This window comes from Mustela nivalis, assembly GCF_964662115.1.
Source record: "Mustela nivalis genome assembly, chromosome: 6".
In the NCBI taxonomy this organism is placed as follows: Eukaryota; Metazoa; Chordata; class Mammalia; order Carnivora; family Mustelidae; genus Mustela; species Mustela nivalis.
In genome coordinates, this window is record NC_139025.1 from 5,582,949 (window position 1) to 5,609,791 (window position 26,843).

Sequence of the window (26,843 nt, forward strand, 5' to 3'; positions counted from 1 at the left end):
CATGGTAAGACCACAAACCTCTGGGGAAACACTCTGTCGAGAAGAAAACCACCAGACACTCGGCCCGGAAGAAAGGGCCCGAGATCCGCAACTGCAGACAGGGCTCCACACACCACTTGCCACGCACCACGGGGAGGCTCTGAGCCAGCTCCCGGCCACTGTGGGCCTCACGCTTCCCCCCTGTGAAATGGGGAAAAGAACCATGGGCCGCAGGCCGTGAGGACTGACACAGAGAAAGCCGGTGGCACTGTACCGGCCGCTGACACAGTTCTCACCCCACAGTTCTCGCACACGGGTCTCGGTCAGAGGAGCTGAGGGTGCTCAAGGCAGGAAACAAAGCCCACAATTACCCCAGTCCATCCACTGCACTCCTTCCCTGCTCCCTCCAAGCTGCTGGGGAGGGGCTGTGTGCACGAGCCCAGAACTGTCATCTCCTGCTCGCCAGGCCCTGGGAGACTGCAGGGCGTGGGAGGTCTCTCCGGAGACTTAAGGGGACACCCCAGGGATGGGTGGGAATGCTGGCCTCCCCTCCCGACCCCTGGCAGTAGTGTCCGGCAGTGAAGTGACCAGAAGCAGCCCAGGGAGGCAAAGGCAACGTGGGTGCTGAGACCAGCCAGCGTGAGTCCAGGGCAGAGGTTTCAAGCCAGCTGGGCACCTCCTGGCTCTGTCCTCACCAGAAGAGCACGGACAGAACCCCACTCGGGGGCTGCAGCTGGAGCAGGTGCAGAGAGAGGGCCTGTTGCACAGGAGCACTCGGGAACATCGAGTCCCTTCTGCTGACTCCTCTCTCCTTCTCGCCCTGCTTGTCAAGAACCCCCTAAGGATTTACCCAGCACAAATCCATCTTGCCCAAATGCCTTTTCAGTGTAGGCATTAAAGCAGAACTCGTTTGCAGACTTTCCTTATGAGCTGGAATCATTCCTTACAGCCTTTCAACGATAATGAATTGACAGGAATTCTAAACTGATTTCAACCAAAGGACATTGTGATAAAGCTAAATCTATTTTGGTACAAATTACATGTCAGAAGTTGATTAAAAAGCCACCTCTTTATCCAGCCCCACAGCTTGGGGCTGAGACAACCTTGGGGCTCTGTCCTCTCGGCAGAGGCCCACCTCGAACCCTCCGTGGAGAGTCTTGGTTCCGGCCAAATGCCCTGGAAACAGGCCAACTGTGGGCCTCTCCTGAGGGCTGTCTCCTACCGCCCTGAAGCCATATGCAGCTTGTGGCTGCTGACCTCCCCCCAACCCCGAGAAGCTTCCCAAAGAGGAAGGGGGGCCTCAGGGTAATAGTACAATGAAACATACCTGTTTCAAGGTCTGTTAGATGCAGGGCGAAGTCGAAGCCACCACTGAGGATGCGCTGGCCACAGGGAGACCAGCGGGCAGCCCGCACCGCCTCGCTGTGCAGGGAGTAGGTCTGCAGGCAGCGACCTGAGTCCACAGCGTTCCACACCTACGAGGTAAACACAGTAACAGATGTCAGAACAGGCCCTGATCTCCGGGGCTAAGGGTGGCCCCTCCACAGGAGGAGAGGGTCTCATAGTGGAACTAGATTCTTATTATTTTACCATCAAAACAATACCTAGCTGTTAAGACTTTTCCTTGCTAAAGTGTAAAGGCTTGGGGCTGGCGAGGTGAAGGGGAGCTTTTCCCAAAACCTCTCCTGGAGTTCAGGGAGCCCACAAGAACACAGCATGTCAGAGCTCTGCCACTCAGCCACCCAGCCCTTGCCACCCACTTTGCAGCTGCTGCAAACCTCACGCTCTGCTCACCTTCTTGTAGCCCAGTCTCACCCGCATCTCTGACATCTGTCCTCTGAGACGGGGCTTTGTGAATCCTGGAGGGGACACTGCACCAGGTCAACCTACCTTCACGGGTCCCACTTTAAGAGTAAGATCCAAAACACAGCCTTGCCACACCTGTGCTTACATGGGGGCAAAGAGCCAGCATCTGCCCAAAGGACCAACTCTTCTTTTTTCTGGGGAGAAGGTGTGGCCCCTCATTCTCACCCTGGCTTTCCATGGTGATGAAGCCCATGGCAAAAAGCCCCATGTAGAGTCAATGACTTCTGAGATACATTTTTGAAGTCCTTAAGTAAAGAACCACACGTTCCAAGAGCCAGGGCCACTGCACACATGAGAGAGCCCTTCACCAGCTCTCCAGCGAACCCCATTAGCCGGAGCCTGACCCGGAGGGCTCTGGGCCTGGCATGCACACTCAGCAGAGCTAGTCTCCCCTGCTCGCTGCCACTACAGGAAGCAGGGTATGCTAGCACCCACCATCTGAGCTGGCTCGGAGGATCGAACGTGAGAGGCAGGAGGAGCTATGCAGCCTGAACACAAGCATCCGAGCTAAGCGCCTGCCATGTGATGCTTCTGCTTGCCGGTTAAGTGACCTGGTCAAGCACCTTGGTCTGCCTGGGCCTCACTCTCCTCCTCCACGAAGTGGGGATAAGAAGAACCTCATCCCAAGGACCGTGGTGAGGAATGAGTGGGGCTCGTGGGCGTGCTCTTTGGGGCTTGCCATACACACAGTTCTTTTTTTTAATTATTATTAATTACTTTTATTACCATATAATGTATTATTTGTCCCAGGAGTACAGGTCGGTGAATCATACCCGCAGTTCTTAACAGCAGTGCTCTCGGACCCTCTCTCAGTTACATCACGGAACCCAAGCTCCATGTCCTTCATTTTCCTAATAACCCAAAATATAACATCCACAGACCCAACCCAGAGACAGACTTCCCTTTCAAGATGGGAAAATTCATCCTGCTGTATCTTGAAAGTCCTCAAAATGCAAAGGACCACAGTCAGAAAGCATGTTTCCTGGGTGTATGTAAGTGTCTGAGCTTAAGAAAACAAGAAGTCAACAGCAGCCATGGAAGAATGCAACGGAGCTCAGATCTTTTTGTCTTCTGAGAACTAAGAGCTGGGGTCTCAAACAGAAAAATCAAGAAAGAGCAGCATTTACATCTGCAATACGGACAGAGGGGTGCCTGGCTAGCTCCATAGGTAGACCAGCAACTCTTATCTCAGCGTGAGTTCCAGCCCCACATTGGGCATGGAGCCTACTTGAAAAAGAAAAAAAGTTAGAAATATGGACAGAAATAATGAAAGAAACAGCCAGAAGCCTTCAAAGTGGAGTGGGAGTTTGTGGTAGAAGAGCAGAGTGTAGTTTTTTTTCAAAACTATGTACAAGTATGACTCTTTAATAGAAAAAATAGAGTAAAATTACTGAGTTACACCTGCAGGGTTAACATGGCTAAGCAATAAAAAGCAATATTGATTACAATAAGACAAGCTGCATATATGCAAGATACCATCTGAGTTATACAAACACAGGAAGCACTGCTTCTATAAAGAAGGAGAAGAAGAAGGAGAAAAGAGAGAAAGAGAGAAAGAAGCAAATGTTGGGGAGAATGTGGAGACACGAGAAGCCCTGCACACTGTTGAAGGAATATGAAATGGTACAGCCTATGTGAACAACAGTGTGACAGTTTCTTTAAAAATTATACACGGGGTGGGGGGTGCCTGGGTGGTTCAGTGGGTTAAAGCCTCTGCCTTCAGCTCAGGTCAGGATCCCAGGGTCCTGGGATCGAGCCCCGCATCATCCTCGTCAGCCTCGGGCTCCCTGTTCAGCCAGAAACCTGCTTCTCCCTCTCCCTCTGCCCCTCCCCAGCACTTGTGCTCTCTCTCGCACTCTCAAATAAATAAAATATTTTTAAAAATTATGCACAGAGTCACGACAGGATCCAGCAATTGCACTTGTGTGTGTATATTCCCAACAAACTGAAAGTGGATCTCAAAGAGTAGATGCACACCAAAGTCCACAGCAGAATTATGCACGGGACCCAAAAGTTGGAAGCAACCTCAGTGTCCATCGACAGATGAATGGATCAGCCACACATGGTCCATTCATACACTATTCATATACTGTTCATACACTATTCATATACCGTTCATATACTATTCAGCCTTAAAAAGGAGGGAGATTCTGACACCCTCCCCAACATGGACGAACCTCAAAGACACTGTGCTGAGTGACAGAAGCCAGACACAGAAGGGCAAATACCACTATCATTCCACTTATACAAGGTTCCTAGAATCGTCAAAATCATAGCTATAGAAAGGAGAAAGGGGGAGGGGGACAGGGGCTGGGGGAGGAGAGATTGGGGAGTCAGTGTGTAATGGGGGACAGAGTTTTAGTTTTGTGAGACAAAAAGGGTTGTAGAGATGGATGGTGATAATGGTTACACAGCGAAGTCCATGTGTTCAATGCCACTGAACCGTGCACTTGAACATGGTTAAAACAGAGAATCCTGTGCTATATGCATTTCACCACAACCTTAAAAACACATATGATGTAAAATTCTTTGATGTTTACTTGTACATTTGCAGTAAGACTGTAACAACACATTTGAAGATGACAGTCACTCCAGGGAGTGGTGGCGGAGGGATGGGGCTGAGAGAAGGCACTGCGAACACTACGCTGTATTTCTGAGAAAGAGAGAGTCAGAGACAGAGAATGACTATGCTCTGAAGCATAAATTCCCAAAGGTTTCCATCTATTAAACTATTCATTTTAGGGGCCCCTGGGTAGCTCAGTCAGTTAAGCATCTAACTCTTGATTTCGGCACAGTTCATGATCTCAGGGTTGTGAGATCGAGCCCCGTGGTGGGCTCTGTGCTGGGCATTGAGCCTACTTAAGATTCTCTCTCTCCCTCTGCCCCTCCCCAACTCTAAATACATACATGCATACATACATATAAAAAAATAAACTCATTTTTTCATTCATTCAACAAACATTTCCCGAGTACCTGCAACAGCCAGGCATGGTTCAGCAGGAAACAAGTAAGACAAAATCCCTGCCTTCAATGAGAAGACGCTAGACAAGTTAAACAAGCAGAATCTATGTGCCATACAGGCAGTGGTAAAGACCGAGGGCGTAAGTGAACAGGAAAGGAGCTCTCACGTCAGAAGAAGGAGCTGCAATGGTGGCCAGGAAGGGCCTCTCAGAGAAGGTGGCTTCGAAGAAAGATCTGAAGGGGTGAGGAAAGGAGCTACACAGAAACTGGGGAAGAACGCCGCAGGCAGAAACAGGGCCCCTTTGGCTGCTCTACCAGAAGGAGCGTGCAGAGCAAGGGAGACACAGGCAGCCAGTGTGGAGCTTCTGCAAGAATCCAGGGGAGAGAGGAGCACGGTTGGACCAGCTGGAGGCAGTGCAAAAGCGGCCTCACTTGGAAGGTAGAACCAGCAAAATGAGGAGGAGGAGAAAGTTAAGAAAGGAGGAAGAGGAGAAGGAAGGAGAGAAGAGGGGGAGAAGGCCCCAAGGCCCAAAGCAGCAAACTGGTCAGGCTGAACTCTTGGTCGGGGGCGGGGGGGGGGGGTTCCGAATCAGCCGTGGAGACGTGGTTAAGGAAATCCATCAAGCTGTAAATGGTCCGATAACTCCCCTCTGAAGTGAAAATGCGTACTTGGCTCTCCAGGTTGATGTATACACAAGGATAGCATCAGGATCAATGCAGACCAGTCAGCCACTTCTCAAAGCTACCCAGGGTGGAGGAAGAGAACAATCTCTGCTAATCGCTCTCCCTAATTGAATTTAATGTTCACTGTCAGGTTTTAAAGATTAATTCCCAAACACTGTGGCAGCCTGGAGTGTGTACCTTTTTTCAATTAAGTAATTAGAGATCCCAATCTGCCTCCATGGAATTAAGGAGTTAAATCTTCTGTCAAATGTTCTAAGATGACTTGATGCATTAACTGGAAAGAGACATTTTGTGTCCAACAGAAGTCAGATTCGGGAAGAACATGTCAAGCAAAATGTGCATTTGCCTGGCTATCCCGTATTTACTGTGGTTCCCATGTCCCGGGTACCGATACCTGGCCCCACCAGGAGTTCCCCACAGTCTCTTAAGACCTGTTTCTTCAGCAATGTTCTTCCTGCCTACCTGTCTGTCTTTTGTTTTTTACTACAAAACAAATACAATCTCCTTGTAAAATGTTCAAATTATATGATGTGCAAAAATAACAAAACAAAACAAAAAAACAATATCCCATAGGAATCGACTACAAGATTGTGGTTTCTCTGATTATATTAGAAGTCTGCGCTAGAGGGGCATGGGGACACAGAAACACAAAGAAGAAAGTAAGAATCATCCATACATCTACCACCCAGACATTATGACTATCAAACTTCTGGGTGAGATTTGCCTCCCATTTGGCCCCTTTCTGACAGCTCCTTGCAGACCTTCCTAGTTCAGCCGCACCTCCTGGCCTCTTCCCCACCCCTTGACACGCCCTGCTGCCCCAGGATATCGTTCTGGAGACCATGATCAGCTCACTAGCTCAGCAAGCTTGTGCAACCAGTGCCCAAGCCTTCACCAAGTCATCTGCCTGCAAAAGCTTTCGGATTCCTTTACAGTGGGTGTGTCAAGGGCTAGAATTACACTGAATCTACAGACCAATTTGGGAAGGTGTCTTAACAATACTGAGTCTTCCAGTGCATGAATAGGATATGTCTTTCCTTTTATTCCGGTCTTCCTTAATTTCTCTAAGCAATGGTTTGTAGTTTTTGAATGAAAAAATCCTGCACATCTTTTGTCAAACTTATCCCTAATTACTTCATGTTTTTGATGATATTGTAAGTGGTATTTTTTTATTTTTAATTTTAGGTTCTTCATTTACAATACACAGAAGTACAATTAATTTTTGCATATTGATCTTGAATTCTGCAATCTTGCTAAACCAACTTTTCAATTCTAGAAGCTTTTTTTATTTTTGTAGATTCAGTAGAATATTCTACATAGACAATTAGGTTGTCTGCAAATAAAAGACAGTTTTACTTCCTCCTTTCTAATATGAATATCTTTGTTTCTTTTTCTTGCCTTACTGCACTAGCTAGAATCTCCAGTACAATGCTGAATAGACATGATAAGAGTGGACACCCGTGGCTTTGTTCTTGATGTGATGGGGAAAGCATCAGTCTTTTACACAGTTAAGTATAATGTGAAGGCTAATGTTTTCATAAATGCCTTTTATTAGTTTGAGAAAATTCTCTTCTATTTCTAGTTTGCACAAAGTTTTTATCAGATATGAATACTGTATATTATCAAATGCTCCTTCTGTATCTCTTCACATGATCATTTGGTTCTTCCTTTATAGTTCATCAATATACTGAAATGCATTGATTATTTCCAAATATTAAGTAAACCTTGCATTCCTGAGACAGATCTTGGTCATGGTATTATAAACATGGTAATATAAACACATAGAAATAAGTATGTATGTACACACACAAACACACACACACACATACACACACACCTATAGGTAGATTTACCTGCTAAAATTTTATTTTAAAATTCTGTAACTATGTTCATGAAAGATATTGATCTATCATTTTCTTCTCTTACAATGTCTTTTTCTTGTTAGGTATAAGGTAGTGATGGCCTCACAGAATGAGCTGTAAAGAGTGTCCTTCCCTCTGATTTTCTGAAACCGTTTGAATAGAATTGTGTAGTAGTTTCCTAGGGCTGCTATAACAAAGTACCATAAATTGAGCAGCTTAAACAACAGAAATTATCATATCTCATGATTAAGGAAACTAGAAGTCAGAAATCAAGGTGTTAGCAGGGTTGCCCTTTCTGAGGGCTGTGAGGGAAGAATCTGTTCCAGACCTTTCCTTTCCTTTTTTTTTTTTTTTTTTAATTTTATTTTATTTATTTATTTGACAGAGAGAGATCACAAGTAGGCAGAGAGGCAGGCAGAGAGAGAGGGAAGCAGGCTCCCTGCCAAGCAGAGAGCCTGATGCGGGGCTCCATCCCAGGACCCTGGGATCACGACCCGAGCCGAAGGCAGAGGATGAACCCACCGAGCCACCCAGGTGTCCCCAGACCTTTCCTTTGATTTGTACATGGCTGTCTTCACACTCACATGGTGTTCTCTGTATGCTTGTCTGTCTCCAAATCTCCCCTTTTTATTAGGACACCAGTTACACTGGATTAGGGCCCATCCTAATGACCACATTTTAACTTCATTATCTCTGTAAAGACCCTATCTCCAAATAAGGACATATTCTGAGGCACTGGGGTTTAGGACCCCAAAATATAAACTTTAAGAGAAACATAATTCAACTCATAACAAACTGGTATTATTTCTCTTAAATGTTTGGTAAGATTCACTACTGAAGTCATTTGGGCCTGGAGTTTTCTTTGTGGGAAGGTTTTTTTTTGTTTTTTTTTTTGTTTGTTTTTGGGGGGGAAGTGGACGAATCTTTTTTTTTTTTTTTTCAAGATTTTATTTATTTATTTGACAGAGAGAGATCACAAGTAGGCAGAGGGGCAGGCAGAGAGAGAGGAAGGGAAGCAGGCTCCCTGCTGAGCAGAGAGCCCGATGCGGGACTCGATCCCAGGACCCTGAGATCATGACCTGAGCCGAAGGCAGCGGCTTAACCCACTGAGCCACCCAGGCGCCCCTGTGGGAAGGTTTTTAACTACTAATTCAATTTCTTTAATAGATAAGGGGCGTTGAGGGTTATCAGTTTCTTCAGGAGTAAGCTTTCCTGTTTGGATCTTTCAAGGGATTTATCCATGTCATTTAAGTTGTAGAATTCACTGGCATAAAGTTGATCAAAACATTACCATAGTAGCCTTTTAATATCTTCAGAATCTGTAATTAAGTCACTTCTCATATTATGTTAGTATGTGTCTTTTCTATTTTATTTCTGATGAGTGCCTGAAGGTTTATCAGTTTCAATTATCTCAAAGAATCAACTTTTGGTTTTACTGATTTTTCTATGTTTATTTTTTTTTCTATTTCAATTATTTCTGCTCTTACCTTCACCTCCTTTCTTTTGCTTACCCTGGGTTGAATTTGCTCTTTTTTTCCCCTCATGTCTTAAAGTGGAAGCTGAGATCATGGATTTGAAATTTTCTTTTTTTAATTAATACAGGCATTTTTATTAATATAGGCAATTTTTATTAATATAAATTGCTGGCTAAGAGCTATTCTAACTACCTTCCACAAATTTTCATATGTTATACTGTCACTTGCACTTAGTTCAAAATATTTTCTAATATCCCTAACAGTGTCTTCCTTGACCCAGGGATTATTGAGAAGTGTTTTTAGTTTCCAAATATTTGGGAATTTTCCAGATACCTGTTATTGATTTTTTATTTAATCCCATGATCATTAGAGAATATATTCTGAATGATTTCAATCCTTTCAAATTTACAGAGACCTAGAATTTGATCTACCCTAGTAAACATTCTATGTACACATCAAAAGAATGCACATCCTGCTGTTGTTACATAGAGTGTTTATAAATGTCAATTAGGCCAAATTGGGTGATAGTGATATTCAAATATTTTATATCTTTACTGATTTTCTGTCTACTTGATCTATTGATTATTGAGAAAAGGGTGTTGAAACCTACAACTATAATTGTGGATTTGACTATTTCTTCATCCAGTTCTATCAGTTCTGCTTAGGTGTATAAATATTTATGCACTTAATTGCATGTCCTTTGATGAATTGACCACTTTATCATTATAACTCTATTCCTGCTAATATTCTTTGCTCTGAAATCTATTGCCTGATATTAATATGGCCACTCTAACTTTTTAAAATTAGTATTAGTGCGGTATATCTTATCCTACCCTTTCACATTTTACTTCTTGCATCTTAATATTTAAAGTGGATTTCTTGTAGGCATTGCATAATTGCCTTTTTATACAATCTAACAATATTTTTATTACTTTTTATTTTTTTATTAACATATGATGTATTATTAGCCCCAGGGGTACAGGTCTGTGAATCGCCAGGTTTACACACTTCACAGCACTCACCATAGCACATACCCTCCCCAATGTCCATAACCCAATCACCCTCTCCCTATCCCCCTCCCTCCGACATCCCTCAGTTTGTTGTGTGAGATTTAGAGTCTCTTACGGTTTGTCTCCCTCCCGATCCCATCGTCTCATTTATTCTTCTCCTACCCCCAAACCCCCCACGTTGCCTCTCAACTTCCTCAAGTCAGGGAGATAATATAATAATTGTCTTTCTCTAACTGACTTATTTCACTAAGCGTAATATCCTCTAGCTCCATCCACATCATCGCAGATCTTCACCTTTTTTTTTTTTAAGATTTTATTTATTTTATTTGACAGACAGAGATTACAAGTAGGCAGAGAGGCAGGCAGAGAGAGAGAGAGAGAGGAGGAAGCAGGCTCCCTGCTGAGCAGAGAGCCTGATGCGGGACTCGATCCCAGGACCCTGAGATCATGACCTGAGCCAAAGGCAGCAGCTTAACCCACTGAGCCACCCAGGTGCCCTCTTCACCTTTTTTTTAAATGGGTATTTAGACTGGGGTGCCTGGGTGGCTCAGTTAAGTATCCAACTCTCGATTTTGGCTCAGGTCATGATCTCAGGGTCATGAGACCAGGCCCCAAGTCAGGCTCCGTGCTGGGTGTGGAGCTTGCTTGGGATTCTCTCTCTCTCTCTCTGCCCCTCCCCTTGACCCCACTCATGCATACTCTCTGTATGCATACATACATACATACATAAGTATTTAAATAATTTCTTCTATTACTAATACAGTTTGGGCTTAATTTGCTATTCTTGTTTTTAAGATGTTTGTTATTTATTTATTTATTTATTTGAGAGAAAGAGAGTAGGAGTCAGGGAGGAGCAGAGGGAGGATAAGCAGACTCCACACTGAGCACAGAGTCTCATGGGGGGCTAGATCCCAGGAACCTGAGATCATGACCTAAGCCAAAATCAAGAGTGGGGTACTTACCCAACTGAGCTACCCAGGCTCCTTCTGCTATTTGTTTTCCATTCATCTCATCTATCCTTTTTCCTCTTTCCCTGTTTTGCCTTCTTTTAAATTGAACATTTTTTGTTTCACTTTATCTGCCATTGTTAGATTACTAACCATGAATCTTTATTTTGTTTTATTACTAGATGCTTTAAGGTTTAGAGCATACACCTGTAACTTATCACAGTCCACCTTCAAATAATATTAGTGCTCAATTTATAAGAACCATAATAATAATACATACCATTTCCCTACATCTCAGCCTGTATGCATTATCATACATTTTACACAAACCCTATAAAACATGGTTATTGTTTTAAGTTTCAATGATCATCATTTAAAGTGATTTTTAAATAAGAACAAAAATTACTTACATTTACCCACAAATTTACCACTTCTGGTGCTCAGCATTCCCCTGTGTAAATGTAAATTTCTATCTTGCATCATTTTCCTTCTGCTTTGAGAAATTTATTTAACATTTCCCATAGTGCAAGTCTGCTGTTGATGAATTACTTCAGCTTATAAATATCTAAAAAAGCATTTTGCCTTTCTTTTAAACACATATCTTGCTGGGTATTAAATTTTAGGCTGACAGTGGTTTGGTTTGGTCTATTTCCTTTTAGTACTTTAAAGTAGCTTGTTCCACTGGCTTCTGGCATTATTTCCAGGAAGAAGTCCGCTGTCATCCTTATCTTCATACCTCAGTATGTAACTTGCCTTTTTCTCCCCATCTGCCTGTTTTCAAAATGCTTTTCTTTATCATTGGTTATAAGAAATTCCATTAAGTACTTTGGTGAACTTTTTTCTTCATGTTTCTTGTGCTTAGGGTTCACTGAGGTTCTTGGTTCTGTTCCTGGTTTCTAATTTTCATCAACTTTGGGGATCTTTCAGCTGTTGTTCCTTTGAATATTTTTTCTGCTCTTTGAGGACTTCAATTTCATGATTATCAGGTGAGCTTGAAATTACTGATAGTCTGTTCACTTCTTTCCTCAAGCTTTTTACTCTAAAATATATTTATTATAAATGTACTTATTATTCTGTCTTCAATTTTGCTAATATTTTATTGTCTCTGATTTACTGCTAATCCTATCGAGAGCATTGTTCATCTGAGATTTTTTTCAGTTCTCGAGTTCAATTTGGATCTTTGTTCTATCTTCTTTGTCTCTCCTAAACATGCTCATGCTTTTCTCTACCTTTCTCCATATATGGAGCATATTTATAATAGTTGGCTTAATATTCTTATTGACTAATTGCACCATCTGTGTCATTTGTGGGTCCGCTTCTATTGATTGATTTTTCTTCTAATCATGGTTTCGATTTTTCTACTTCTTTGCATGCTTTGTAATCCGTATTTGGATGCCAGACACCGTGAATTTTACTTTAGTGGATGTTTGACATTTATGTATACCTATATTTATGTATTCCTGCGGTTTGCTCTGGGACACAGTGAAATTACTTGGAAACAGTTCACTCCTTGCCAGGATAGTTTCGAAGCTCTTAAAGGAGGGACTAGAGCACCATTTAGTCTAGGGTTATTTTACCCTGCTACCGAGGGAACACTCTGATGAGTTATGAGGATTTCCCACTTTGGCTTGTGGCACTGTGAACTATTCTTGGCCTCGTGAGCTCTGAAGATTGTTCATCCTGTTATTTTTGAGGGGTTCTTCTCCTGCTTCAAGAACATCCTCACACACATGCTGATCAAGTACTCCACTGATGACTCTGAAGGAGCCTCCTACAGATCTCTGGAGCTTTCTCTTGGTGCAGATCTCTAATCTCTGTTTCTCTGTCCTGAGAATTCAGGGGGCCACGACTTCCTGGACTCCTCGGGTCAAAATGACCACTGGGACCCATCTGGGTTTCTCCTTCCTGTGCTGCAGTCTGGAACCTCTCACCAGGCTGTCAGCTGGAGCAGTCACAGGGGCCATATTATTATGCTTCCCCCCTCTCAGGCATCACTGTCTACACTGCCTAGTGTTTCATATCTGAAAAACCACCACTTCCTACATTTTGTCTGATTTCTTACATCGTTTAAGATGGAGCATAAACCTGGTCCCTATTACTCCATCTTAGCTGAATGTGTAAGTCCCCATTAGTTATTTAGAAGTGTGTGGTTTAACTGCAAATGTTTATAGTTTTTTTTTTTTTATTGTTCAGTAGCTCACTACTTATTACTAATTTAATTCCACTATAAAGAGAGAGTAGGCTCTCTGTCATTTCAATCTTTTTAAATGGCATTCAATCTTTTGTTTACAACCTATCTTAGTAAAGTACTATTTGAATTTGCAAAGCAGAGATGCCTGGGTGCCTCAGTGGGTTAGGCATCTGCCTTTGGCAAAGGTCATGATCCCAGGATCCTGGGATCAAGTCCCACATCAGGGTCCCTGCTCCTTGGGGAGCCTGCTTTTCCCTCTCCCTCTGCCTGCTGCTCCCCCTGCTTGTGCTCTCTGTCAAATTAAAATAAATAAAATCTTAAAAGAAAAAGGAACTGTATCCTGTACTTGTTATGTATAGTGTTCTATAAATGTCAATTAAGTCAAGGTAGTTTGTCTTCCATCTTTATTGATCTGTCTAGTTGCTCAACCAACTACTTAGAGAGGAGTGTTAAAATCTCCATGTACAAATATGAATCTTTTTATTCTCCATTTAATTCTATGAAAAACTTTTCATGTATTTTGAGGCTCTATTATTCAGTGCATACATTGTTGTTATGTCTTCCTGATGAGTTCCTGATTCTTAAATCACTATGAAATGTCTTCTCTCTTATCTCTAGTAATGTCCTTTGTCTTGAAGTCTATTTTACTAGTTACTATTAACAATACTTCCAGTTTTCTTAAGCCTACTATTTGGATTGTACCTCTTTATTCCATCTACTTACTTTTAGCCTATTTCTTTTTTACTTTAAGTACACCTCTTTTCAACAGTGTATAATTTAGTCTTACTTTGTATCCCTTCTGACAATCTCTTTCAATTGTAGTATTTAATCCATTTACATTTAATGTGACTGTTGATATGATTAGATGTACATCTATCATTTTGATATCTATTTTCTGTTTTTACCTCTGTTTTATTCCTCTCTTTTTCCTTTACTGCCTTCTTTTGAAATAACTATTTTTACAATTCCATTTTACTTATTGGCTTGTTGGCTGTTCCTCAGTGTTGCTTTTTTTCTTTTTTTTACTGGCTGCTTTAGGTCTTATAGTATGCATTCTTAATATTTCAAAGTCTTTTTACTGTTAATATTGTACCAGTTTACAGAAAATATAAGAAGCTTGAAACCATGTCTTTTATCCAAGCCCATTATTTATAGTTGTCACATGTATCACATCTACATGTTATAAACACCACAGTAATAAGATCATTTTTGCTTTAGTCATATATATTTTTTTAATTTAAGAAGAAAAAAATAGTCTTCTATATTTTCCTACATATTTACCATTTCCAGGCTCTTCACTCCTTCCTGAAGATCTGAGTTCCCATCTGGTATCATATACCTTTATCCTAAAGACCTTCCTTTAACATTTCTGTAGTGCCTGTCTGCTGTCTATGAATTCTCACTTAGTTGTCATTTATCTGAAAATGTCTTTAATTCACCTTCATTCTTAAGAGGATAAAGAATCATGAGTTGATGTGTTGTTGTTTTTTTTGGTTTTTGTTGTTGTTGTTGTTGTCGTTGTTTTATCAGCACTTTAAAGACACCATTCCACTGCTTCCAGACTCCATGGATTCTGATGAGAAGTCAGTGATTTTCATATTATTAGTCTCCTCTATGTGATAACTGATTTTTCTCTAGCTACTTTAAAAAGATGTTTGACTATGATATGCCATGGTGTGATTCTCTTTATATTTGTCCTGCTCGGGGTTTGCAATTTTTTTTTCCTTTGAATCTGTAAATATACATATTTCATCAAATTTGGGGAGTTTTCTGGCATTAATTCTTCAAATAGTTTTTCTTCCTCATTCTCTCTCATCTCCTTCTGGAACTCAATTATACAAAAGTATTACAATATATATGTTATAGAACTATCTTTGGCTATTGTCCAGAGGTCCCTGAGTGTCTGTTTCTGTTTTTTTTCCCCCCCTAGTCTTTTTCTCTGTTTTCAGGTTGAATAATATCTATTTGTTCTCTCTCCAAGTTCACTGGCTCTTTCTTCTGCTATCTCTATTCTGCAGTGGAGTCCAAAAGATGGATTCTTCATTTCAGATACTGTATTTTCCAGTTCTAGAATTTTCACTTGTTTTTCTTTATAGTTGCTATTTCTCTACAGAGATTTCCTATCTTTTTATTCATTGTGAATATATTTTTCTTTGTGTACTTCAGAACTTTTATAATAACTGTGTTAAAATACTTTGCTAATTTCAGCATCTGGCTATCTTGCAGACAAAGTTCCACTGATTGCCTTTCTCTTAACAATGTGTCCCCAGTTCCTGATTCTTCCTATAGTGAGTAAATTTGGGGTGGAATACTAGATATACAAAATTTATGTTGTATAAACTCTAGATTGTTACGTTTCTCTGAAGAACTTTTTTTTTAAAAAAACAATCAGCTTACTTAGCTCTAATCACATTTTAAACTATCTCCTCTGTTGTTTGCATAGCAGAAATTTCTATTCAGTTTTCCTAGTCTCAAATGAGCTCCTTGAGACAACTATTCCATGCCTGGGTTCAGAAATCATCCAGAGATCAAGGCAGAGCCTATACACCAAATTTATGGCTCCTTTTCTTTGACTCTTTCCTTTCTGAGATTTCCCTCCTTACTCTTCAGCTTCTGTGGTCGCCCCAAAGTCTGTCCTCTGCTTCTTCAAGCCAGTAACACTATAGGTTTTCTATCCACCTTTTAGCTGCTCTACCTGGCATGGACTGGAGCCCACCTTCAGGCAGGAAAACACAAAAGCAGGAGGCTCACCAGGGGCCACTTCCTTCTTCTAAGAGCTCCTTTCCAGTGCCTGCCTACTTTTTGTCACTCTCCAATAACCTCCGGGTAGCTTCTTGTTGGTGTAGAGTTTATGGTTGTAAGCTGTACAGTTATTCTGATAGGAACTGCTATTTCATTACTGGAAGCCACATCTAATACCCGGTTTTAGCATCTGTTTTGCGATACTGGAGAGTAACACATCACCCCACCTCCTCACTTCCACCCCCATGCCTGCTACACACATACCCCGTCATCCTAGTACTTCAGTAACGATCTCCCTGCACCCTGCCTTCGGGTCGGAATATTAGCAGAGTGAGGAGACAGAAGCATCTGCGATGTGTGTGAGCTGCTATGTCACAGAGGTGACAAGAAAGCCAAGAGTGATCTATACACTGATGTTATTACCTGCAGGCAGGAACCAGGGGCCAGGAAAGACTGCAGGAGAGGACCCCGCCCATACTACTCCCCCAGCCCTGCCAGCTTCAGGAAAGCTTATAGAGAGCCTGAGAAACCTGGAGGGTTCCTAGGATACATGGCACAGAAGTTTGGGCCAGTTTCACTTGATTCCCTAAGAGCAGGGTACCTCGGCTGGTAGATGTGTTACAAGGGCTCACACCTGCAGAAATAGTGAGAACCAAAAGAGTCTTTTCATTTTCTACCACCTTCCTAAGCGCTTCCTAAAATGTTTTCTATACCAAATGATACAAGGTCTCTTAAAGGAAAGAATGAGGAGAAACTCCATCCGAATCTATAAGTACATAAGCATTCATTATACAGAGAATTCCAAGAAATTATTCTCTCCATTCGATAAGGTCAGCACAAAGGGAAGGAGTTTTAAATGTCAGCAGAAGCTGCAGAAGGGCCAGGAGAATTTTCTTAAGAGTAGAAAGGACTGAGAGCAAGACACATCACAGAGGTTGCTAAAGACTGCGTGGGGAGCTGGAGGTCATCATGTCCACCCTCCCTGTAGAGCAGGGTGACCCCTCAGCAGTCCGCACAGTCCCCGGCACGTGGTACAGCACCTCCAACGGTGATGAGTGCAGGACTCCCAAGAGGAGCCGGAGCCCCCTTTGAAAGCATCACAATCCTGACATCATTCTGAGAAAAAATATCACCTCACCTCCCACCTCCGGGCAACAGTCAGCGTGAATCCAGCACTTACTGCACATTAGGCATGCTTTTAGGCCTTTTGCAAGAATTAACCCAGACCTTACCACAATCCACGGGGTGGTTATTATTACAAATGCCATCTGGTGAAGAAGGAGAGGAAGCACAGAGAGGTCGTCTCCCCCAGTGCCACACCGGGGGAGGGAGAGCAGGGACTCGGGCCCAGGCAGCGTGGCTGGAGAGCCTGCGGGCTTAACCCCGACACTCTTCTACCTTCCACGTGCAGCACACGCCACGGTCCACCGGCTGCTCCCAACCCTGCACTGTGGAGAGCACAGCGCCAAGCCAGACTGACTCCATCCGCCCACGGACAGCCCTCAGCTGTTTCACGCTCACTCCCCCACTGAACCCCCCCCCCATGCTCCAGAGTACCGTGGTCCTCCTTGGGTGCTTCCCCCTCACCCGTCAGCTCCATTGTCCCAACAGATCGCAAATGCACCCACTTCTCCTCAGCCCCACGCTGCCACGCTCATCTGAGACACCGACACCTCTCCCCCGCCCCCACGAGAGCCTCAAAACTAGGGTCTCAGCCTCCACTCAGCCCCACAGTCTGCTGCCACACGGCAGGCCGAGTGGCCCTTGGAGTCAGAAGTCAGGTCAGACCCCTCCCCCGCTGAAAAACCACCCCCCCAGCTCCAAGGTTCCCCATCACTCTTGGAATAAATCCCACGCCATCTCCACTCGAGCCACAGCAGCCACCCGGCTGCTCCTTGCACACTTCAGACGCTCTGCTGCAGGGCCCGCACACCTCCTGTCCTTGAACCGAGAATGCTCTCTCCAGACAGTTACAGGGCTCACTCAAGTCTCTACTCAGACCTAGTCCCTAAATCGCCCAATCTCAACACGGCTCCCCTGCTCTCCTTCTTCTTAGCTGGCTCTACGCTTCCTCAAAGCAGGCATTACTTCCTAACATGTTGTTTTTTGTGTGCTTCTCCCAATAAAATGTAAGCTCTGTGAGAGTGAGGATGCTATTTTCTCTTTTGCTCACTTCTATATTCTCAGAGTTTGAACAGAGTCTGGCTCAATACATACTTGTTAGAGAAACAGAAGGGCAGAGGGAGCGGATGAATGCCGGACGGATGGAGAGACATGCAGATAGGTAAGAGGATGACTGTCCTCGCTACGGTCATCTCCAGCTCGGACAAGCACATCTCCCACCGTCAACACAACTGTCTGTTTATTGTTAAGCTGTGGAACAGAGGAATGCTAAGTATAATGCCCTTTGGCCATGAGAGACCTTCCCTACTCTTAGCATAAACCCTGAATTCGTTCCAGCGGGGGCTATTTTCAACAAGCCATGGTCATTCACCTGGTAAACACCTCCCTCTGCCTCTCCTCTCTCTTTCTACGTTCACAGCCTGGACTCCGGCATGATGGGGACTTTGGGCTGGTTCCTGCCCCTCTGTAAAATAAGGATGAGATGAAATCTCTAAAGTTCACGGGGCACCTGGGTGGCTCGGTTGGTTAAACCGCTACCTTCAGTTCAGGTCATAATTCCAGGGTCCTGGGATGCAGCCCCTGCTTCTTCCTCTCCCTCTGCCTGCTGCTCTGCTCGTGCACTCGCTCTCTCTCTCAAATAAATAAATAAAATCTTAAAAAAAAAAAAAAGAAAGAAAGAAAGAAAGAAATCTCTAAGGTCCTAAAGGCCAGGTTCTTTAAGTGTCACATAACTTTCCAAATCAAGATTCATTCACTTGATCTCCGGCCTCGATACACAGATCCTATGAGCCTAAGAACTCACAGAAGGATGAATGATTTTGGTAAATGATTGCTGGCTCTTGACAAGCACGTCTATCTTTAATCCGGCAATGCCCTGGATTCTACTGCCTATTAAATGTCTGTTTGCCCTTTCTCCGGGCTGAGCAACCCCCTTCCGAGGAGAACCATTCAAACCCCACTCCGGCACTGGAGCACATGACACACTGCCTCTAACATCTACATAGGACATGTAACCCAGCCCTGGCCAACTGGAGGCAGGGAAGTACAAACCCAGGGCGTCAGCGGGCAATAAAAGGGAAGAAGCATTTCCTCTCCACTGGGGTAGCAAAGGAGTTGCCCTGCAGCCAAAAGGGGGCCACCAGAGGCATGACATGTTCCTGGGACCAGGGCATGCCAAGGGACACAGAAGGTGAGACCAAGACACAAGGACACCTGGGCCCCTGAGTGCAGCCATGCCTGAAGCTGCACAGTCCTTGACCTTGTCACCTATGAGCCAACAGATTCACTTTTTTGCTTCAGCTACTAGGAACTGAGTGTTCTGTTGCTTGCAACCCAAAGTTTTCACACTAATCCTTCTGATCCTTCCAGAATTTTGCCATGAGTCAACACTAATGTTACTGACGGCTTCTTACACCATCTTTCTTCTCTCTCAGAAAACAGGCTGCACACTTGCCACCTCCAGTCTCCCAGCTCTGCCACTCCCCATGCCTCAGCATGGCCGCAGCTGGCAGCACAGCCAGATGCTCCTGCTCACCAGCCTTGCTTGCCGGGGACTGGGCAAAACACAGAGGGAACTTTCCAGGCTGCCTGTCACATGATCCTTTAGTCACCTCTCTGCCGTCCCAACCTAAGAGAATACTCCCTGCTCTCCACTCTTCCATGCTAAGTACTCTCTCCTTCACAAACCGGAGGGGAAAGAGGACAGCCTGAAGTGGTTAGAAGCAGTAGTGATCTCGTACTTTAACATCCCACGGCACTTCCCAACTAGCAGAGCCATGTGATCCTCACACGGACTCACAAGTCGTCAGGGAAGTCACCTCCATTTTACAGGTGGGGAAATCCCGTAAGGGCGGCTTAGAAACGGTGGACTAGGAGCACCTGGGGGACTCAGTTCGTTGAACATCCAACTCTTGGTTTCAGCTCAGGTCACGATCTCAGGGTCATGAGACGAAGCTCTACCTCAGGCTCCGTGCTCAGTGGGGAGTCTGCTTAAGATTCTCTTTCCCTCTCCCTCTGTCCCTACCCTGCACGAAATACATACACAGATGAAAGAAAGAGAGAAAGAAAGAAAGGGTGCACCACTCTCGTTCATTCACTGGGTTTATTCAACAGACTTACTCAGGGCCCAGTATATGCCAGGAACGTTGCTCACTGCTGGAACCCCAGGGGAACAGAGCCGCTCATGAGAGCCTAGTGAAAAAGACAGACATTGAGCAAGTGCATGAATAGATACCCCTGGAGAGAAACGCCATGGAAGGAAAGAACGGGGCTCTGGAGGCAGTAACAGCAGGTGAAATACACCTTCAAGTGGGGAGGTGGGCAGGCTTCCGAGGGAGGAGTGAGGCCAGCGGGAGGAAGCCTCCAGGGACGGGAGGGAGCAGGCTTATCTCCCTCTGTATACAACAGCAGGAGGCTAAAGGGTTCAATGCACGAGAGCAAAGGAATAATCAGATTTTCCCTCTTAGAAAACTCATGCTGCTCTTTAAGAGGCCAGAATAATATGGGCGGACGTGTGAAGAGGGTGTCCAGAGGGACAAAACAGGCTGGGTCCCAGGGGGCAACAGGCCAGCCAGAGAACAGAGGACACACAGGACATCCATTCTGGGGAAGGGTCACGGGGACTTGGGGGAGGATCAGAGTGGGCTGTGAAGTGGAAGGAGATGTGCTGGGAGGTGGAGTGCTGGGGCCGTGGGGCCGCCGTGGGGGAGCGTGCGCACCCGATCCCACTGTGACTGCCGCAGGAAGAACAGAACCTGGGACTCCTCCTCCTCACCTCCACCTTTACAAGTGATGGCAGCGGCAGGGAGTGGGGTGCACCCCACCTGAGCCAGACGAGGAGCTGAGGTGAGAGCTGAGGCTCAAAGTCACCGCATCTGCTTCTTCCACACGCGGAGACGGGGGCTCCTCTTGGCAGCTGCTTACTGGGGGCTCCCAGGAGCACAGTCTTGTTCAGTCCTAATGGCCTCCAGCTTAATTCTTCGCACAGGCCCAGTCGGGGGGGTGGGGGAGGTGGCTGGGGAGGAACCCTGGTGTCCTGGCTGTCATACACAGCCTTGTCCCAGGGGCAGCCTCCGGACAGCTCTGCCACGGGCCCAGTTGAGACAGTCTCTCCCACCCGCACCCAAAAGCCGGCCAGGGCAGGGCCTTCTGGGAGAGGTGACCACTCTCAGAAAGGGAGGTCACTCAGGTCCTGCTGCCATGGCAACCGCCACAGGCCAGCGCCAGGCTGTCTCCACTCAGCACCAGACTGAGCTCTGACAGGCCCACGCTGCCGACCAAAGCCATGGTTGCCACCAGCCCTCCATGATGGGGTTGGGATAGGGGTGGTCACTTCCATCAAGACTCCTCAGTATGCATAAAAACGAACGTCAACGCCTCGCTTCCAAAACTCTATCCAGAAACCCAGTAAGGAGGTACTCAAGAAGACTCTAGGAGTCTTCTGGTCTTAAGGACTTCTCTGGCTACAGGCTTCTGCTAGGCACACTCAGGGGCTCAGAGTGGGGTTGTAGATGGGACCAGGCTAATAGGAAGCCTTCGGCTGATGCGGGAGGCCCCACTCACCTGCTCAGCCCACCTCTCACCTCTTCCTCCTTCACACGTTCCCCCTCCAGCCACCTTTCCCAAATGTGTCCTACTCTTGAAACATTTTTACACAGGCCCCTCCCCCTACTTAAAGCAGTGTCTTCCCTCCCCGCCAGGTGGGCCCCTACTCTTCTTTCCAGTCTCAGCTAAGATGTTCCTTCTTCCAGGAAGCCCTCCTGAACCCCCAGGCCAAGGTAAGGTCCCAGCAGACGTTCCCACAGTGCTCCATGCTTTCGCTCTGGTGAGCTGCATGCACCATGTGGTAAGGGTCTGGTTGCCATCTGACCTCTTCTCTCCTAAAAGTAAGTCAAGAGTGGTCATCGTGGCTGGGAAAGAGTGGGCAGGGGGGTCGTGCATCTGGCGGGACTGCTTGGTTTTTCTGTTTTTAGTCATTACTCCTTTCCCCCATTATCTTTACACTGTTCTGATTCTAAAAGGAATCTATGCATTGTAATAATGTTTTTATAACCCCCATCAGTACCACAAGAGCTACCATTTCTTTCGATTCCCACATGTCCCACACTGCCAGGTGCTTCATTACCAACAGGTGAAAAAATGTTCACACCCCTTTCCAGGGGGTGTACCCAGGCCATTTGACAGAGGAGGAGCCTGAGGCTCCAGGTACAAAGGAAGCCACCCAAGGTTTCACAGTGAGCAAATCACAGGCCCGGGACTCCTGGACAGAGTCCATGTGCTTCTCCCCATGCCAGGGTCACCACCCTGGGCCAAGGGTAGGGAGTAAGGCACTGAGAGGAACAGAGAGTGACACCGAGCCTAATCCTTGCACTCAAAGTCATCGCTGTGAACCTGCCGGCAGTGTCTTTGCACTATTTTTCTGTGCATACTTTGTTTTTTCCTGAGATCCTTCCAAATTACAAACCCGGCATCCTGCTTTCTTCACTTAACATTTTCCAATGTTCTTAAAAACTTCATTTTCAGAAATACAGTTACTCATCAATTCCAGAAAAGCCGAGCACAGATACAGCAGGGGCCCAGAACTTGACCATTTTCCCCTGGTGCCAAGAGCTACATGCACACAGCAAGAGGATTTAACAGCCTGCTTCAGCACGGTGGGAAGGAGCAGATTACTTGAGTCTGGGAAATACATTACCTCAATCTCGCAAATGGTTTTCAAAAATCATTAGGCCACAGAAATGTCATCCTGCCTGCCCGGCTTCTGCCGCCACCATCCCCCCCCCCCCCCCCACCGCCTGTCCCCGCAGCAGGCTTCAGCAAACTCACAGCACTCAAGTCTGGGGTGGGAGCAGACTGAGCCCCTGGACCCAGAGGACCCCAAATCCCTCCTGAAAGACAAGCACAATGTTCTCTTGGCCCACCTTGATCTGCTCAATTAAACGACAGTAAGGGGGATAGGGGTGGGGCTAAAACTTGACAAGGAACAACTCCTGTCTCCACCTAGAGGTTCACACACCCACACCTCAGCCTGAAGTTGCTGCCTGCGGCCCAGCACCACTGTTAACTCCCTGGAAATAATCTCTGTGATCTCCAGGTTGCTGTCCAAAAATAAAATCATAGTAGATTTATGGGTCTCAAGTCCAAGGCTCAGATATAATCCCCAAGTGTAATTACTTCAAAAAGGGGGCAGCTAAGAACTATCCAACCAGTTCACTCAAAACTCCTTGGTACCCAAGCTCGGGCCAGGCCTGGGGTTCCCTGGGGCTGAATATTTATCACCCCCCAACAAAGCACAGCTTGAACACACTAAGTGATGCTACAAATGGAGCCCCCCAAATCTCTAACGGTCTTGAATTAGTCTTACACCACATTACTTCAATGAGCACGAAATTATTTTACCTATAAAAGTTTAACAAGTGATTCTAAAGGATTAAAAAGAGTTACATAATGGGATAACAGTGATAAGTCTATAGCACTTAAGTCAATGACTTCTGTGGTCACAAAGCCTGTAATTTACAGAGGCTGCCTGGCTGTGAGCGCCCGGCAGTCAGAAATCCCTTTATCTGCGGCTGTGCTGACAGCAACAAGAACCTCTGTATCAGGGAGCAGCAGCTCCTCCAAGAGCCAGGTGTGATCCGCAACATCGGTACTGACCATGGAAAGCCCATTTTTCTATTCGTTCATCTGTCTGTCTGTCTCTCCTGCATTCTTGTTCACTAGCTTTTGGATAGGACACATGGCTTCCAATTTTTTTTTTAACAGAAAAACAATGTAATTGCCGCTTAACTTTTAAGCTATTATTGGACTTGTGCCCCACGTTGCAATTTACACATTTTTATTGATGCTGATCACGGGCAATGTACCTGCTGGGTCCCTGTGTCGCTCATAAACACGCCTCAAGTCCCCAAGGAGCAGGCGTGTACAAAGCCCTGCCCAATTCCCCTCTGGACCTCAAAGCCACTCCTTCCCACCTCCACAGGAAGAGGATGGGCCACAGGACTGAAATAGATGGGGGGGGGGGCAGCACAGGGGGTCCCAATGTCAGCAGGGGTGGGGGTGGAAGGCCAAACTTAACAAACTGAAGGCTTGGAATCTATGCGGATTGCGCGTCCTTTTCCTTTACCAGGACTGCTAACCTAAAGTCCTTCCTCTTAAGGCCGGTGTTTTCACTTGGCACACAGTGCTGAGTCCAAGTGCAGGGTCCTAAACCCCCCAGCAGGGGAAAGAGGCTCGTGGGGCGGCCTACACTTGACACTCACGTCAGGATGGAGCGGTCTTCCTACCCCAGCCCCTCTTCCTACAGGAAAGTCAAAAGCTCAGCGAAGCAACCAAAGGGCTTCAGAACAAACGTGTGTGGAAGCTTCCTGTTAATCCATAAATGAGGAGCCTGAGGCCCAGCAGGTGTCCCCTCCAGCTCTGGCAACTAGGCCACCGCCGGCTGACCTTCCAGACCCTAAGTCTAATGGCTGGGCTCCGCTCTCCTCCACCACTCCCCACGCCTGGTGCTCTATGGCTTTTAAGCTTTCTCATCTTGACGAAAGTGTTAAAGACCTCTTGCTGTGTATAAGTTTTTATGATAAACTAGTTAAAAATCTCTTTTGGAAGTTGTGGCATAAATTATAAATAAAGACCAACAAAGCCAAGGCTCTGAGGCAAAAATCTTATTACCACCTTGAAGGAGCTCAGTGTCATTTTTCTTCCAGTAAACATGTAAATCCGATGTCCAAAACAATACGAGCTGCTTTATTCCATGGCTTATCTGCATGATTTTTAATGGCAAACAATAATAAAGTGTAACTGAACCCTCTAATCCCAAATTCATCTAGACTTTGCTGCAGAGAAATACATTAATAATAAATTCAGAGTTCATGTGACAACTCGTAGTGTAGGACTCTGAGACTCCAGGGCACAGGAACATTGAGGAAGCGGGGTGGGGGGGGGATGACACACACTGGGTGACAACAAGTAGGACGTCAGGGCCGGGGTTCCACAGGGCACATCAGACACACGAATCCTAACCCTCCTGTGCCCCTTCAAAGCAACACGGCCAGAGCGGAGGACCATGTCTCTGAGCTGCCATTTACACAGCTAGAAAGTGGGGCCAACGCGACCACTTCCCAAAGTCGTGGGGCAGCTCACAAAGTAGAAAGCCCAACTGAAGGCACCATGAACCATCGGTTCTCTTTCCTATCCTCCACCGCCGGCCACCAGACTAACCCAGCGATGGTACACACAGGGCTTAAGACCCTGAAGAGAAAAAAAAAGAGACCCTAAAGAGTAAGACTGAAGAGGAGAGGTTTGGGCGCCGTCCTTTAGGACACTGGCCAACCAGATGAGTCAGGAGCACGCGCGAATGTATCCACTGTCCAAGTGTGAGGAGGACAATGCCTGGGCCACGTGTATCAGAAAGGCAAGTGCCATGACAGCTACTGTCTTGGCCTTCGGTATCTGCCCTGGCCTTGGCCTCAGCGAGCGATGAGACCTGTCCTAAGCCAGGACAGAGCCAGCCCGGGCCCTGGATAGAGGGAAGCCCAAGTGCCCAGAAGACCAGGCTTATACCACAGGCTTTAGAGAGACGTCAGTCCTGCTGTTCGCTGTGGCCACTTTCCTGACCCACCGCTTAGGGAATGGGATGTGCTTGAAAGCACGCCTCTCTGTGTCTCCACAGTTCACAGAAGGATAAACCACTGCTTTCAAAGTAGAAAAATGACCACTAGCTTCAGTGCAGCCCCAGCCCCTCCCACGTGTCTTCCAGCTTCAGCTCCCAGCCCGGCAGGACTATGTGCTTCTCAGGCGCATCTCTGCCGTCCTATCTATCATCCTCTGGGCAGCCACTTGCGGGACTGAGGCCACCATTGGTGGCCTGAGGACCAAATGGGACCTGGGGGCCAGACACCTAGTGTCGGGGCCTGGCTCCGTCCCCTCTCTGAGCTTCAAGACCCGAATCTGTAGGACAGGAAAGGTATGATCCCCCCCACCCAAGGCTGCTGGGAGGCTAACCGAGAACATGCAGAGCGCCACGCGCTAGCGACAGATTATGATTACTCGTGCTTCAATCACTCAACAAACATTCTTCGTGCTTTCCAAATGCACTCGTTTCACATCAGCCCCAAGCGCTCCCAATTAATGAAAGAACAAATTAAACTGTCATTACTTTGCTTTAATTCTGTAATTAAAGAACTTCAAGAGGCGACAGGCTCTAAATAATGCATGCTTTTGTCAAAGAAATGTTGAGTTCTGGGCAGAGAGAAAAAGTAAGGGGCGAAGCTTCGGGGAAAAGGGAAGAGAAGAAGATACGAGGCAGAAGCCATGATATTTGTCCCCAAAGATCAGAGGGAACAATCAAGTGACAGCTGAAGGACTTAATTTGTTTTTGAATTAAGGCTTCAGCTATCACGGAAAACAGGAAAATATATGGCCCCCACCCTGCACTCCCGCTCCGCATCTGCCAGAAACAGAAACGGTGTCGGGAGTAATTCAATCGGTGGCTTTTCCAGTTGATGAGGCAAAGCGCGGCAGTCATTTTGACATCTGCTGGTGTGTGACTCTCCTTTTTATGTCAGTTCAGGGGAAGGAGAAATAAAGGAAAAGCATGTGGCACGTAAATTTTTTAATGCGTGTCTCTTACCAAGCAGATCATGCAGCTGCCACACGTTACAAACCTAACAAGGTTGTCCTTTGCAGGGAGCACGTGTGAATATATCACATGTGAGAAACAGGGGAGAAACAGGCTTGGGGCTGGACGGATGGGATTCAAACCCAGCTCCACGGTGCCCTGACTGCCCCCACCCACCCCACCCGCTGCAGATCCAGGCCCCCCCACCTCTGGGCAAAAGGGGAGCAGTGAGTGTGCGTCTGGTGAATCAGCGCCTGGGGCCTGACGAGCAGAACACGAGGTCTGAATTAGGAACCAGCAACCAGGCCTGCAACTTCAAATTAAATAACTTACTGAGATGTTTTCTTCTCATTAGGCATTAATGTTTTCATAAATCTCATACACACTG

General features: G+C 45.9%; 1 protein-coding gene across 6 annotated transcripts in view; it reads right to left on the reverse strand.

The window, feature by feature from the left end:
* Positions 1-26,843, reverse strand: part of WDR25 (WD repeat domain 25) — a 140,465-nt gene that overhangs the window by 52,163 nt on the left and 61,459 nt on the right. For all 6 annotated transcript variants that reach the window (XM_082737681.1, XM_082737676.1, XM_082737677.1 and 3 more), the window contains one exon: positions 1,307-1,454. In XM_082737681.1, the coding sequence (XP_082593807.1) occupies positions 1,307-1,454 (148 nt within the window). The remainder of the gene's footprint in view (positions 1-1,306; positions 1,455-26,843) is intronic.